This window comes from Gallinula chloropus (assembly GCF_964237585.1).
Source record: "Gallinula chloropus genome assembly, chromosome: 13".
In the NCBI taxonomy this organism is placed as follows: Eukaryota; Metazoa; Chordata; class Aves; order Gruiformes; family Rallidae; genus Gallinula; species Gallinula chloropus.
Genome location: NC_140098.1, coordinates 7,222,891 through 7,237,791, shown reverse-complemented (window position 1 = coordinate 7,237,791; position 14,901 = coordinate 7,222,891). Strand labels below are relative to the sequence as shown.

General features: G+C 36.4%; 1 protein-coding gene across 2 annotated transcripts in view; it reads left to right on the top strand.

Moving 5' to 3' along the window:
* The window catches only part of NETO2 (neuropilin and tolloid like 2), a gene marked incomplete at both ends in the record, with an annotated part of 29,886 nt that extends 18,892 nt beyond the window's left edge, over positions 1–10,994 (top strand). For both annotated transcript variants that reach the window (XM_084269934.1, XM_084269933.1), the window contains 3 exons: positions 2,994–3,222; positions 7,484–7,597; positions 10,414–10,994. In XM_084269934.1, coding sequence (XP_084126060.1) covers positions 2,994–3,222; positions 7,484–7,597; positions 10,414–10,994 — 924 coding nt within the window. The remainder of the gene's footprint in view (positions 1–2,993; positions 3,223–7,483; positions 7,598–10,413) is intronic.
* Between the last annotated feature and the right edge of the window lie 3,907 nt (positions 10,995–14,901).

The following is a 14,901-nucleotide window of genomic DNA, read 5'->3' as shown; positions in this document are numbered from 1 at the left end:
TCCCAGTCTTAATTCATAATATAACACCTTAAAACCCCCTTTTAGCAGCAGTCTGACCTAAAATGAAAGGCTTTATCTAGAAACAAATGAGGAATTACCTCTCTTTCTCATCTGACTTACTATAGGATCACATCCTCTACAAGTGACACAATAAAATTTGTGAGACATTTTCTACCCAAGTCCTAAAGGACGATATTACGTCCTCGAGGCAAAAACGAGCATTAGTTCCCTAGTATTTATGATTGTGCCTGCAGAACCAGAGACTGCTTACAAAACCATCACTACCTTATAGCCATTAAAGACATCTTGAGCTTTGGGCAGAAAGAAGGATAAAATGCTATTCATAATTCCAAAATACAATAGGTATAAGAAAACCAAACCCAAATACAACAGATAGGTTTGAGAATCATATACTTGCTAATTACAAGTTGCACTGAAGAATATTTTTTTCTCTATATGGTATACACATCTGTAATTTTGCTTCTGTATGTGTGTTAAAGCACATACCACTGCTTGCATGTACACAAAAAATAAAAAAAATATTTGTAAGCAGTAGCTGTCAAAATAAAAACTCTCACAGGCTCCTAATAGTTAACCAACCATCCCTGTTCACCAACTTCCAAATGAATTCTAAAACAGCAACCTAAGAAAATGGCAATAAGAGGACAAGAAGGAAACTAAAACTCCATTAATGTATTTGAACGCTTGAGGAAGTGACTCAACTCCCAAGAGCCCTATTCTAGTCTAAGTAATAGTAGCAGCTCTTCTAGAAACAATAATAAAACCATTTTCTCCCTACATTGCCACTTGAGTGCACCAGGTCTTACGCTTAAGTATTTTAATAAATTATTGAATATTGCCAGAAGGCAGAGTTATAGTTGGGTCAGTCCTGAGATTAGATCATCCTCCTAAATTGAGGTAAAATATTATGGAAAAATAATTCCTAGTATTCTGACAGTGGTTTCTCAAGCTTCAATTCTGGCAGAATTATGATAGAATCCATGAGTTCTCCTGTGATGCAGTCTCTTGAGAGAAATAAGCATATATGTTTTTAATTTCTTCAATTTGATTCTGTAATGAAAATAAGTTTTTAAAACTGACACAGCTGCAGCAATGAAAGGACTTTTAAAATCTGCATAATAGATATTTAACAAATTACTTCCAGATTTCAGAAAATTAGTAGAATAATCAATGTCATCTGGGAGTGAGAACCTTTTACATATACTTGCCTAACACTAACCAGAATGAGCTGTTGCAGAGCTGTGCTCTTTTAATGGAATTATTCCTTTGTTTTCATGCACAGAATAGCTCTACTACAAGTGTGCTCATTTATTTTTAGTTTCCATTGCAATTTCCCAGTAGCTATATAGTCAATCATTAAATGAAAATACAATCTCTCAGCCCAAATACTAGCATTTAGAGCTCACACACATGTTTTCAAGATAAGGCATCAATGAAAGACAGGCTTTCAATGTAGCTAAGAATTTCTGGCAGTAAATCTAACAAAGCAGCAGAAATAAGGAAAAAAGGAGGAAAAAACCAACCCACACAATTGAAAAAAAAATTACAGTGAGATGAAGCATGAGACAATATGGCACAGGTTACTCCTTTTCACAGGACATGCAAGGGCAGACAGTGCTGGCAACCTGCCTCTGGAAAGCTCTGGAAAGGAAGAGCCAGTCTTTGCCTGTGCTCTTCTGTTGTGTTTTCAATTCAGCCTGTTAAGCATATGTGGGGATATCTGTTTTTTCCCCCCAGACACAAAGGTGTTTGGTTTTGTGGATTCTTTAAAATTCAATTTTAAAAGGCTTTGGCACGAGTTAAGGTTATGGCAATGTATGGCAAAAGGACAGAAAAATAGGTACTACAGCAGTAATAAACATGATACATACCTACCCTGTCTTCCCTGCTTCACAACCTAAACAAAAGTTTGAGATTCTTGTCATTAGGCAAACACATAAAAACCTGTACTGTGCATCCAGAGCATCAGCTGGAGGGGTAACTGTCAACTGTACTCAAAGTCCATGCAGTCTAGACCCAAGCTTACCTGAGGAACACACTGAAGACCTTATGGATTGAGGAGTACCACCTCTTCTCCAACAGAGCAGGAGACTTCAGCCTCCACATAGATGGGTTTCTTTATCAAAATAATGCTGAGGAATTAAAGGTGGACTTTACAGCATGCTTAGATGATTTAGTTGTTAATATCACTCATTAACTTCTAGAAGAGTTCTGAATTACAATTTTTCACAAATTTTCTGCACCAGCAAAATGAATTTTTTGCTTACTGTTCAAGTGCTTTCTTGCTCTTCTGATTTCCTGGCTGCATATGTTCTAACATATACTGTGCCTTCTCTTGGATATTTCTGGTTTTGGAGGAATTAAAATTGGCTTAAACTTATTAGCTCATCCTAGATAGCTAGGTTACTCTTCTCCTACTTTCATTTTTGTTCAAATTATTTCTGACTTCATGGTTTATGTCTTGTGTATCACTGCTGTGGTTCAGTAATTAGCTTTTATTGTGAAGCAACAAATTTTAATTTCCTGTTTCCTTACTTCAGAGCTTTTCTGACTAGACTCCTTCCCATAAAAACATTGTTAAATTACATGAATTAAAAAGAAAACAGTAAAATACTATTAAAATTCTTTCTGCGGATTTATGCATTTCTTGTATCTCTTCTAGAGTAATAGACCGCATGTTTAACAGAGCTGCTTAGGGCTTTCTTCAGCAAGTGTGTTACTTTTAACTTTTTTTTCCAAGGGGAGAAGAAACATCAGAGTAATATCAAGTCAGGATTGTTTTGGGGAAGGGGAGAGGTAAAACAGATACTTAAAAGAAATTTCAAGTGATACTCCATAGACATTTAGTGAGAAAAACAGGAGTTACACATATGCACGAGGGGACAAAACATCTTACTCAAAATTTGCTAAGAAAGAAAACTGTCTTCTCTGTATTACTTTTCTTAGAGACATTAATTTCTCTTTTCTAACAGATTTATTTGCGATTCCTTGACTATCAAATGGAGCATTCAAACGAATGCAAGAGAAACTTTGTTGCTGTGTATGATGGAAGCAGTTCTATTGAAAACCTGAAGGCAAAGTTTTGCAGCACCGTAGCAAATGATGTCATGCTGCAGACTGGAACCGGAGTGGTACGGATGTGGGCAGATGAAGGCAGTAGACTAAGCAGATTCAGAATGCTATTCACTTCATATGTGGATCGTAAGTAGATTTTAAAGTGCCTGTTCTCCTGGAATTAAGGTACTTGAGGTATTTTAGGAAAATATTATGCAGCAGGAACACATGAGAAAGGTTGTTTCCATTTCCTTCACATACTAGCACGTAAATTAAATCCTTGTTTTGTTATAGTTTATTATAGTTCTTGAAGAAAGGCTTTCCTCCATTCTGAAAAGGTTTATTTTTATTTGGTTTCAGTAATAATACAATCCTAGGCTATGTCCTTCTCCCAAAGTGTTCTGCAAATGAGCAGAAGCTTACTTGAAAAAGGCAGCAATGGGACGGAAGCGTTCGCTCCCGCTAGCCCCCATCTTCCAGTTCCCTGCAAGACATCACAACAGGCTCTTCTCAAGCACACACTGGATGTTCAGAAGGCTAGAAAAACAGGTGTGACCCATGCAGAGACTGGATCTTCTTCCTATTTACAGCTCTACCTTCAGTTTCGGATCTGGAACTACACTCACTTTAGCTGCTACCTCCTTCTCAGCTGCAGGTGGTTTTAAATGATCCCAAACATGCTCCCTTAGCAACAACCAGTCATGTTTCCCCACTGTGAATAAGTGGTTCAATTAAAATTTAAGCAAGCTGTATTAAAAGCAGAACTGTAGATGCAAACTGGATTTCTGTTTGGATTCCATAACTTGGGTTAGAGATAGTCTTTATTCTTGTTGTAACTTAAGACATTTCTGAACTGGAATTTTGTTGCTTCACACATTTATAAAGGATGACATTGTCCACATTGCAGAACCTGAAAATAAGTGGTATGTTCAGTGCTGAAGTAGACCAGGTTTAGAGCTGCAGAGCAGATCAGAGATACATGGGGAGAGTAGAATAAAGCGTATCTGCTGCTTCAGGGCATCAGATACATGCTTCTGCTAAAGGTTTTCAAAAAGTTCTGCTTGAAGAATAAGCAGTGCAGATTTGCTGTCAAAGTAGTAACTTTTTTGATAGAACGTGTCTACAGCCAGTCCTGAAAGTATCCTGGTCACCACTTTGCAAAAAAGTTCAGGTTACAGGTAACAAGGAGATTTTATGTTCTGTTCCATAAAACAATGAAGTTTAACACTGGAGAAAAGTTATTTTCTGTGAAATAATCTTTCTAAGAGAAACAGTATATTGGTTATTTTGCACACATGGTAGCAATAAAACTAGTCTACTGTTTAACCCATAACAGAGGTTTAATACATTTTAGATATTGTGAATTTCTGCAAATATCAGTTTTAAGCACAGCTTGCAAAATTTGTAACTACTTTTCTGGAAGCTTTTATTTCAATACAATTATTAATACTAGTGATAGTGCAAGTTATTCCAGGTATATCTGCAAAATGCTATTTACTTTGCCAGTAAATTATCTATTTATATTATAAATATTTTAGTATTTGGGGGGGTGGGTTGTTTGAGTTTTGGTTGGTTTTGGGGGGGTTTCTGAGTGCAGGAGGTTGAAACAGTAATGACTCCTAAAGCTAGATAACTTTCCAAATTTATGATTTGAAAGCAACTCAAAAGCCACTGGCAGAAGAAAATCTGCAAAGGTAGGTGGTTCTTATTTATCTTCTAACATGCATTACTGTCTTTCTTGAATAAGGTAATTGAAAAGTTTCTGAACTATTTTCTATGTATTTTTAAATAATTTAGTGATAAGCAGTTATTCTAACTGAAAAAAGTAATCCATGCCTCTCTTATTTTCAGATCATTGAGCTATTTTCTCTTCTACCTTACTAATGATTTGTAATTACATGAAGCCAACCATGAAAACAAACATATTTCTGGAAAGATTTACATAAATGAACTAATTGTGCATGACAGCCACCTAGCATATGCCTAGTGCTGCCTGCAGATTTGACCAAGTAATTCAGCTAACGGCAATGTTAAAAATCAATGTATTTGATTGCTGACTCAAGTCAATATTAGGTACAAAGAACACTGAGAACATGGCACCAGTATTAGGCAGCTGTTATGAGAGGAGTCCAGCTATGTCCTTGAAGTCCCGGACTGGAACCGATCAGTCATTGTGTCTTTTAGACTTAGTCTTCCTCCAGTATCAAACAAAAGGAAAATTAAAACCATTTGTCCCATCTTTATGAACTTGTGAACAAAAGCCATCCTCCAAAAATAGTTATTTTGCATTCACAGGAATGCAAAATAGAGACTGTGCTGGTGGATAGAGAAGCAGCAGCAGAACGCATCACCCAAAAATACAGAAACATGAAAAAGTTCCACTGTTCAGGGAAACAAGAAAAGGAATGTGTCTCACATCATAATTCTACCTCTGTGCCTCCAAAAGAACTACAGTGTCAGACAGATCTGCATTGAAAAGCCGGCAGATACACACGGATCCACAACAATCACTCTGGACAGGAATTTCTTAGATCCTCTTTTATCTCTGAGTCAGAAATATTTCAGTAAATACTGTAGCCTATTACATAGGTAGCCTTTTTAATCTATTCTGTAAAGTTGAACTTCCACAATCCTTCTTTCCAAATTCAGAAGGAAAAATTACCTAAGTCTTTTCTCCCCACATGTGCTAGCAAGGCCAACAGCCTTTTATTTTGTAGTCTGTATTGTGAACACTTCCATTTTAACTATTACCCATTCTCATTATATACACATAATGGGTAGAAGGGTTGACTATGTCTTCCTGTTTCTGTGACTTGCTTTAGGTTTTCTGGGAAACTTGTTTTCATATTTAGACTAATACTCTTGCATAAGTTTTACCTTGTCATCATTTAGACCTTCAGGGACAAAACTTGAATCCCATGGGAATTGCAATATAATTTCATGTGATGCTTACATCGTGATATATCACGATTTCATATGATGCTTACAGAACAGTGTGTTCCTCCCGGGCTACTTGACCCTGCTTGCACCTTACGTATTCATAACTGACAATTGGTATGATCTATACACTCCTAAGCATTGGTCATATTTTAAAGCAGAGCTATTCAGACTAAATCTGCTTTCCAAACAATTAAATTCTCAACTCAGTTGAGTGAGGAAGATACATGTGATAGCTACCACAACATTTTTCAACACTGAAATTACATAGATAAACTCTTCCAAAATACACTCTAAATACATTCTGTGTTATGTTAAACACAACAGCACCTCTGCTACCATTAAAGCACAAGCTTCCCATGTGGAACTTCTTGCCAGGTTGCCAGGGGTTAACAGGAACAGGAAACTAATACAAAAGGATAAACCCAACAAGCATAGGTTACCAAAATTCAGTCACTGAGATTCTCACACCTAACAGAAGGGATGAGTGAGAAACATGCTGCAGAACAAGTCACTGTCCTCTGGTGTAGCGTTTGGGTCTCACATGTTTCTAGAATGCAGACTGCTAAAGAACAAAGTTACTATTTGTTTCATACAAAGAAATGTCTATCACAACTTTAATATATAACTGACTCCACTAAAAAAGACATGTCTATCATAAAAATACCACATTACTGAGACAGAGAAAAGGAAAACCAATTTCTTGTCCAGTGCCCTGAATTCATAAGGAATTGCCTATGTATATTGTACAACAGCCTGAAAAGAATTACCACTAGTTTTTAATATATTTTTCTAGTGTCAGAGAGCTATAACAAACATACATGGAAACAAAGTCTTTAGGGCAACTTTCTAGTTAATGTATTTGTTCAAATTTCTAACTATATATAGACAAATAAAAAGCCAAACTGTACTCTCAATCCGTGCATTAGAGCTAATAGGAGGATCTAAGAGCTTTGATTCACAAGCAGGAGTGACTTAAATGCCTCCAGTTAGTGAAATCTCTTGCAGTTACTGAAACAGACCTCCACAAGCTAAAATCTGATTTGCCTTAAGATATTAACGGGCTCTAAAATGCAGCTGTTCAGGAACTGCTTCACAACATCTACATGGCAGATGCACAGCAGATTGAATAAATATGTAATTGATGGTGAACATGTGATTTTTAAGTATTAAGTTTTTGAAGAGAGGTATTAAAACCTCCTTCCATTATGTGCTGTGTGACTTGTTCCTGCTATCCATTTTGAGCAAGAAGGGTTTTTTTTTTCCATAGTGTTGATAATGCACCTGAAAGCAGCCACATGAAGAGAGACTAAGTCATCTGATAATTAGTGATGTGCAAGAAAAGTGATTGTTTGAAGCAGATATGAGAGAGAAGTATGCATGTTAAAAAAATATCAGGAATTTACTGGGTTTATTGCAGTACATCAATTACTGAAAATTCCTAATGTTTTCTTTCTCTTCTCTCCTGCAGCTCCCTGCTCAGGCAACACTTACTTCTGCCATAGCAACATGTGCATCAATAATTCTTTAGTCTGCAACGGCATTCAAAACTGTGCATACCCTTGGGATGAAAATCACTGCAGAGGTGAATATAGAGCAAAGTATAGCCTTTATGAGCTAGGCTGGTCAGTTTGCCTTTGAAAAAAGTAATTAAATCTCTTTTTCCTGGAAATATGCTGAAGTCAGCTATTCTCCTAATCTCAGGAAGATGTTCCAAATTTTATATTTAAACTCAGGAGACATGTAAGCATCCTGAATATTGATCTTACTGCTTTGTAATTAAATTTCTTCATCTTCAGCATATACTTTCTATTTTAAATGGATGTCAGCATAATAGGAAATAGTATTTAGTATTTGCCAGGTTGCATCCTATCCATTTCTAAACTTCAAATGAATTGAGGATCATAGGAACAGCTATTACCTTTTCCTAGAGGAAAAAAATATAGAGCAGGAAAAAACCCAAAACCTTCAAGCACAAAAAGCCTTTTTCAGGGCTGAAAGAGAAGCAGTACTCTTCAAAGACAAATGCAGTTTCAAAACATTTGTTTTAAGTTGTTAATCACAAACTGTCTGTGTATGGTGTGAGGAAAGGAGGAATCGTTAAGAAGCAGGAGATCATGTGAGAAGAACATGTGTAAATCACTGCTTCTAGAACATGGGGTAGAACAGTACAGTTTAAATCATCACAACTACAATAAAGACTTGATCAGATATTTGTAGGAAAAAAAATCATGGTGTGAGGAAACTGTTATTCTGCTAAAGCACAAACATATTCACCTGTGCTTCAACAATAACTGAATTTTCAGAGTCAGAACAAAACAAGTTTAAGGTCAACAAATTTTCTTGGTAGAAAACCCCAATAAAAACCACTTGAGTTTGAAGGTATTTTTGACAAATACAATGGCATAAATAGATCTGAACATAAAACTCCATAAAGATTTAAATATGTACTCCATTTCAAAGAGAGATTGACCCTGCAGGAAGGGACAAAACTTTTTCTGCAGAAAAGCAAAGAAAAAAATTCACACTGCTAATAAATACACCAATGCAAGGTATATTATGGAAGCTTTCCTGTTAACAGAACTGATCCATAACTCCCAAATTTTCAATTTAAAGGTAAACTTCCTCTGAACAATCCTTAGCTTTGATTGATGCAATGGTCCTTTTTAAATCAAATTTCTACATCTCTTTCCCAGCTTCTTTCTAGAATCCACACTTCACTCACGTACTGCAGTATTAAAAAAAATTAATTCCATTAAAACCATATTTTAGTGTGAGGAAAGTGTCTTTCCCAGTATTTGTAAACTGCTGTTACCAGCTGCTGAATAACCTACCATGCTTTGTGTTGTAATAGAATCTGAAATCTGCTTTATAACGTGCACAGCAGATACATGACAGCTGAAGATGGGATCCATATTGCCAGCTAAGGTAGACCAAAGAGAGGTTGAGATTGATGCAACCAGATAAGCAATATCTAGCCTCAAAAACATGACTTCTCACAGTTGTGCTCAATTCCTGCAGGCACCCAGAGTTAGCAGTTCATATCAATAGCTACCTACATCCGAGCACACTGTGACATACTTTATGCCTAATTCCAAGGAAACAAAAATGCATAAGTCAGTTGTGTGAAATTTCTTACTGGGAAAGAAATCACCTTTTGCTTAACAGCTTCCTGGTCAGAATATCTTCCAAGAATTAAGAACCCTAGATGCGTTGAGAGAACTGGCATAGTACTGAAATTGATACCTCCTACAACATAACACCAAGATCTATGCTAGGCAGGACAAGTGGAGACATCCTCCTTCACATTGAAGGTATACATGTAACTCACAGTAAACAACCTACACTTTGAAGTAGAACTGTATTTCAGACATAAGTTCCTTGGGTGTCTCTCTTTAGTATATGTATATTTTCAAATAGTGTATGATGCCACCTCTAGAACTCTCCCCATGCATTGTGTATGGAGTACCCAGATGCCAGAAGCAAGGTAGCTGAAAATAATATGCAACATTTAGGCTACTACATTTTCTTCTACGTAGTCTTAAATGCTTTTCTTGCCCACTAGCAGACTGCAGAGTCTCCATGCAGAATTCTAGGCCCTTGGGACAAATATATTTGCAGAACAGAAATCCAACTGGAAAATTGTGATCTTCAAATAAGAATTTTAAGTATGAAAACCCATCTTGTTCTAATGCTGCCATCTTGTGTGTTTCCATATGAAGTACTAGCCAAAAGTGCCATATGATTTGGGTTGGTTGGTTACCCCTGCCCCCAACACCCCCCCCCCCCCCCTTTTTTTTTTCCTTCCTTGAATACTAGACTGTTAAAACAGGAATATATCTATGCTAAAGCCCCCTATGTGGAAATAGGTACAACAGACTTACACAATAGATGCAGTCATTAAATTGCCAAGAGATATGAAAACAAGCAGTACTCTACATCATCACTATAATATTTCACTTTTAAGAACTAGATGATTTCAGATCAAGGTTTGCTGCTACTGACATCAATGGGAATGTTATCAGCAGAAGCAAACCATGCTAAGAGAAGCAGCTGTATTTAATGTATTTAAGGTTCATTTAATCCCATTTAACTTATGGATTTTGGAATATGAACTGATCAGTATAGGTTCAGGGTTGAAACCACATCCCAGCTGAGTCAGCATGCACTGGCCACAGAGTTCAGCCTGCCACTGTTTTATCATATGGCAGCCACTAATGCAGACAGGGAATTAGACTTGCACAGATCCAGTATGATAAATCCCATTGAAGTACAGATCTAGTCTCCAGTGCTGTTAATACAGCACTTACTGGCAATCACAGTAGTTTCCTTTGTTTTAATACAGCATCAAAAGTTTGGGAAATAAAAGCCATACGATAACCCCAATTTTTTGCTTTTCAGAAAAAAAGAGAAATGGATTGTTTGAACAAATAACCAGAACTCACGGAACTATCATTGGCATCACATCAGGGATAGTTTTAGTTCTACTCATCATTTCAATTCTAGTACAAGTAAAGCAACCTCGCAAAAAGGTTATGGCTTGCAAGACTGCTTTCAATAAAACTGGTTTCCAGGAAGTGTTTGATCCTCCACATTACGAACTGTTTTCACTAAGGGACAAAGAAATTTCTGCAGATTTGGCAGATTTATCAGAAGAACTTGAAAACTATCAGAAAATGAGACGCCCTTCAACAGCTTCCAGATGCATTCATGACCACCACTGTGGCTCCCAGGCCTCTAATATAAAACAAAGCAGGACAAACCTCAGCTCCATGGAACTTCCCTTTCGCAATGACTTTGCGCAGCCGCAGCCAATGAAAACATTTAATAGCACATTCAAGAAAAGTAGTTACACTTTCAAACAAGCTCATGACTGCCCTGAGCAAGTCATAGAAGACAGGGTGATGGAGGAGATTCCGTGTGAAATTTATGTTAGAGGAAGAGAAGATACAGCACAAGGTTCATTATCTATTGACTTCTAATTTCCTCGTGAAGGTGGTATCAGTGTATATACAAGATGCTTGTGTACAATGACAGTGTATATAGTACAAGTGCACTACATGCACCGTGTGACACGCACACACTTTTAGCTTACTCCATTAAAAAAAAAAAAAGCAAAACAGTCTTCATAACTAATTCTTGATGAAAAATGGTGGATTTCCTCCCATCTTCCTAAGCTACCTATCTAGTGGAGGAGAAAGACAAATACTTTGCATGGAGATAAGAAGGATATTGAAAGAGAAAACAACCAACCAACAACTACTAATCATAGAACACTGAAAATAATTACTATTCTCTTCTTCATCTCATTTTCTCTTCTTTAGATGTCGCTTTTCAAGACAATTTTAATACCTCAGTTACATAAATAAAAGTAGTTAAGTGCACCACGTGTATGTCAACATAGGTGTCTTATTGTATTTGTCAAATAGAAATTAGTGTTAAGTGCCAGTTAAGACTTAAGAATTTCATTACTACCATCTGTTTCATCTTGCCTACCATTTACATTGCCTTTAATTATCAGTTCCTGACTCTATGCTTTGTGATAAGTGAAAAGGATTTCTGCCTTTAAAAAATACTGAGATATAATAACTTTAGTACATTTGGAAATATATAATCTTTGCAGCTTTTGGTAAAACACAAGTACTCATGTTGTTCTAGATACAGACTTTTACAACAGTTTTCTTTGAAGAGGGTTTAGGATTTTAACATATTCTGCTATATATTATATATAGATTCATATGGTTCACTGGTTTCACAGCTCTGTAGTTAGAAAACAATTTTGTTCCTGCGTTTTCCAAGTATTTACATAAATAGACTGTACTGTACATTTGTATCTTAAAATAGCCTTTTCACTCCTTATCGCAGCCAATCTTCTCTACTGAAATCAGTGGTGATACTTTTAGTTCATGTCCTACTTGCCTGAAGAGAACTGCTCTGAGGTCTGTGTGATTACTGGGTATATGAAGATACTGGAAACAAAGAGAAATCACAAAGCAACTCTTACTGACCCTTAGGGACCCCGTCTTGTGCCCCTTGTTTCCACTTGCAAAATTGTAGATTTCATACCTTTTTTAATGGTGTTTGGACCTAATTTTAAAATTTTTACAATATAAAAAAATTTTTTTAAAGCACAATAATTCTCATTGTGGTTTTTAAACTTTTTATACAGTTTGATACTGTACAGACTATGTATTGAATCAAAAGCTTGCAGCTGTACAGCAGGCTTGTCTCAGTGTCCCTATGGCCAGCTCTGAATAATGCGCAGTGGGTGCTGCATATGTCACAGTTTGCCAAGAATGCTTAATAGGACTTCTACATCAGCCCCCATTATTCCTTGGGTTGTTTTGGTTTATTCTGGTATTTTGTTTATAGCAAACCCTTCACTAAAGATGACCTACCAGCTTGCACTGGGCATGTCCTTTATTTGCACATGTATGTAAAATCATGATGTTTCTTGTGCTGACTGTAGTACCAAAAACCCCACACCTTAACACACAACCCTAGCAACTGAAAAATCTGTTCTTTTAAATAAAAGATGAACAACAGCTGTAATCACAGATTTTCATTAGAATTACAAAGATTTTTTTTTCTTTACAAATGCTTAGACTGTAAGAAGTTAATGGAAAAAACCCAGTATCTTAAACACTTCCCAACTTGAAAATTAACCCTGTCTGATGCCTAGAAAGACCTTAATCAGAAGCTTGTAGATCAGACCCCTAGAGCTGAATCCTGGTGTCAGCTTTTGTGCAGGTTCCAGAATGTATTTCAGTTTGAAAGAATGAAAATGGGAATGGTTTTTAGATGCACTTCATGCAGAGGATAAGCATTTAAAAAATAATCCATTCAGTTTTGACTTGAAGTTTTAATAATTGAAACGTTTCTTGACAGATTTAATTTACTTCTCATTAATTTCAGTAATAAATATCTCACGACAACATGTATGATATGGAATGTTATTTGTGACAGTCTCTTAGTTTCAACTCCTTTAAACAAGTAACATGTAGTTTTACATAGGTCATTTTTATCCACATAACTCTTGTAAGTGCTAGGTTTGCATGATGACCTTTTCTTTATTTGTCCATGTGATAAAAATAATGTGAAGCCTATTCTTTCCTAAGTGATGTTGTCTCTGAACAGTAAACCTGTAATAATAAATAGCAAGCCTGCAAAGCCTAAGCTTGTGGAGAAAAGGGGAAAAGCTCTACTGAAGAAGCTCCCAAATGGCCTGAATATTATTTCAGTCTCTGTTGTAACTTTCAGATGATGTGGTCAGAGCACAGCTGGTTTTGGCTACCCCAGAACATATAGATGAGCTCTCGTAAGCAGCCATGTCTTCTGTGTGTGACTTTTCCTAATATCCACAAGCCCAGCTCTACAAGGTTTGGTTTTGCCCCCTTCCTTGCTGTCTAATCTGGGGAGTTTTTTTGGTCTTTAGGATAAAGACACATACTCCTGCCTAGGTAACACCTGCTCCCAATTCCCAACATAGAGCAAAAATTCACCTGGGAGGATCTTTTCAGTGTTTCTGTAACAGCAGACCCATCCCTTACTGTGGCAATAACTGTAGAGCCATAATTCCACTGTAATCAAAGTCTCTTTATTACAGAGAGTAACTGGACAGACTGCTTGGTATCACACAGAGCGCAGGAAGCTGACTTTTCCAGCAAGATAATCTAGTATCAGTTTTGCAGTCTCAGTGCAGTTAGAGCTGATGGGGTCTTCAACTTTTTTGGGCACTAGCGAAAAACACCTAGTTTCACATTCTTGCAATATTTAAGTACTGTCAGCCTATTTCCATTGTCTCCATGTTAAATCCATACATTTCTAGGAGCATCCAGATTTTGCACTCCATTATACCCGTATCTCCTATACCCTCTGTTAACACTGAATGCTCATAGCAAAAGATACATTCCCTAGACACACACTGACCAGGAAAAGGCATACAACATTAACTACCTTTTGGTAGATACAAATTAATTTTAACCTTTATCATAGTAGCTTAGAAATCAAGCTATCATGAAGGAAGATTTATTGTGGCTAGAAGTTGTAGAAGTAAACCTACAGCCAATAAGAAAAAAAAAAGAAAAAGTAACCAAGGGCCACAATTGAGAATTTTCTAAGGAGACATCTGCATTTACAGATACAATGACATTGGTGTGAGGAAAGTCAGACTTAACACTGTTACTGACTCTGAAATGTTTCAATGATCACAAAAATACTTTGTACTTAAAATGCATGAGATTCTCTTATCTGCTATAGTAGAGATTATCCTCAGTGCATACAAATTCTAATGGCATATTATAGAAATTACTGTCCATTTTTACTATACCAATAGATAGAAAGGTTATGAAAAGAGCTGTCATTGCTTCATATGTAAAGATGTTTGTTGTGAACACTTCATAGAATTTTCTAGTTATTAAAATACACTTTGTTTTGCTTTTTACTTGCTACAGATAATTCTGTTCATTAGCAGCAAATCTGCTAAATGAGGAAAAAAACTTGCCTTATTTTCAAATGAATTGAGTCCTTAAATAGGAAGATTCTTATAGCAATGATTATAACACTTAAGTTTCCGAACTACTCAAGTCTATATCTAAAAGGCTACCAACAGCAAAAAGTAATTGAAAACAAAAAAAACTTTGTGCCTGTTCCTGAGAAGCCAAGAGTAAATTACTGCAACAAATTAATTCAAATGGACATACTGAAACATATCTACAGTTTGATCTTTTTGTATGGTCAGTCTCTATATATCTGTTCACAGTAAAACCCAGTCAAATGCATTTCCTTTTACATGTCCTTATTTCAAAATTTATGCATGACCCATGATTGCTCAGAAGGTCTTTTTTTGGTAAACAGTCTACAGATTCCTAGTCTATGTCAGCCTGAAAG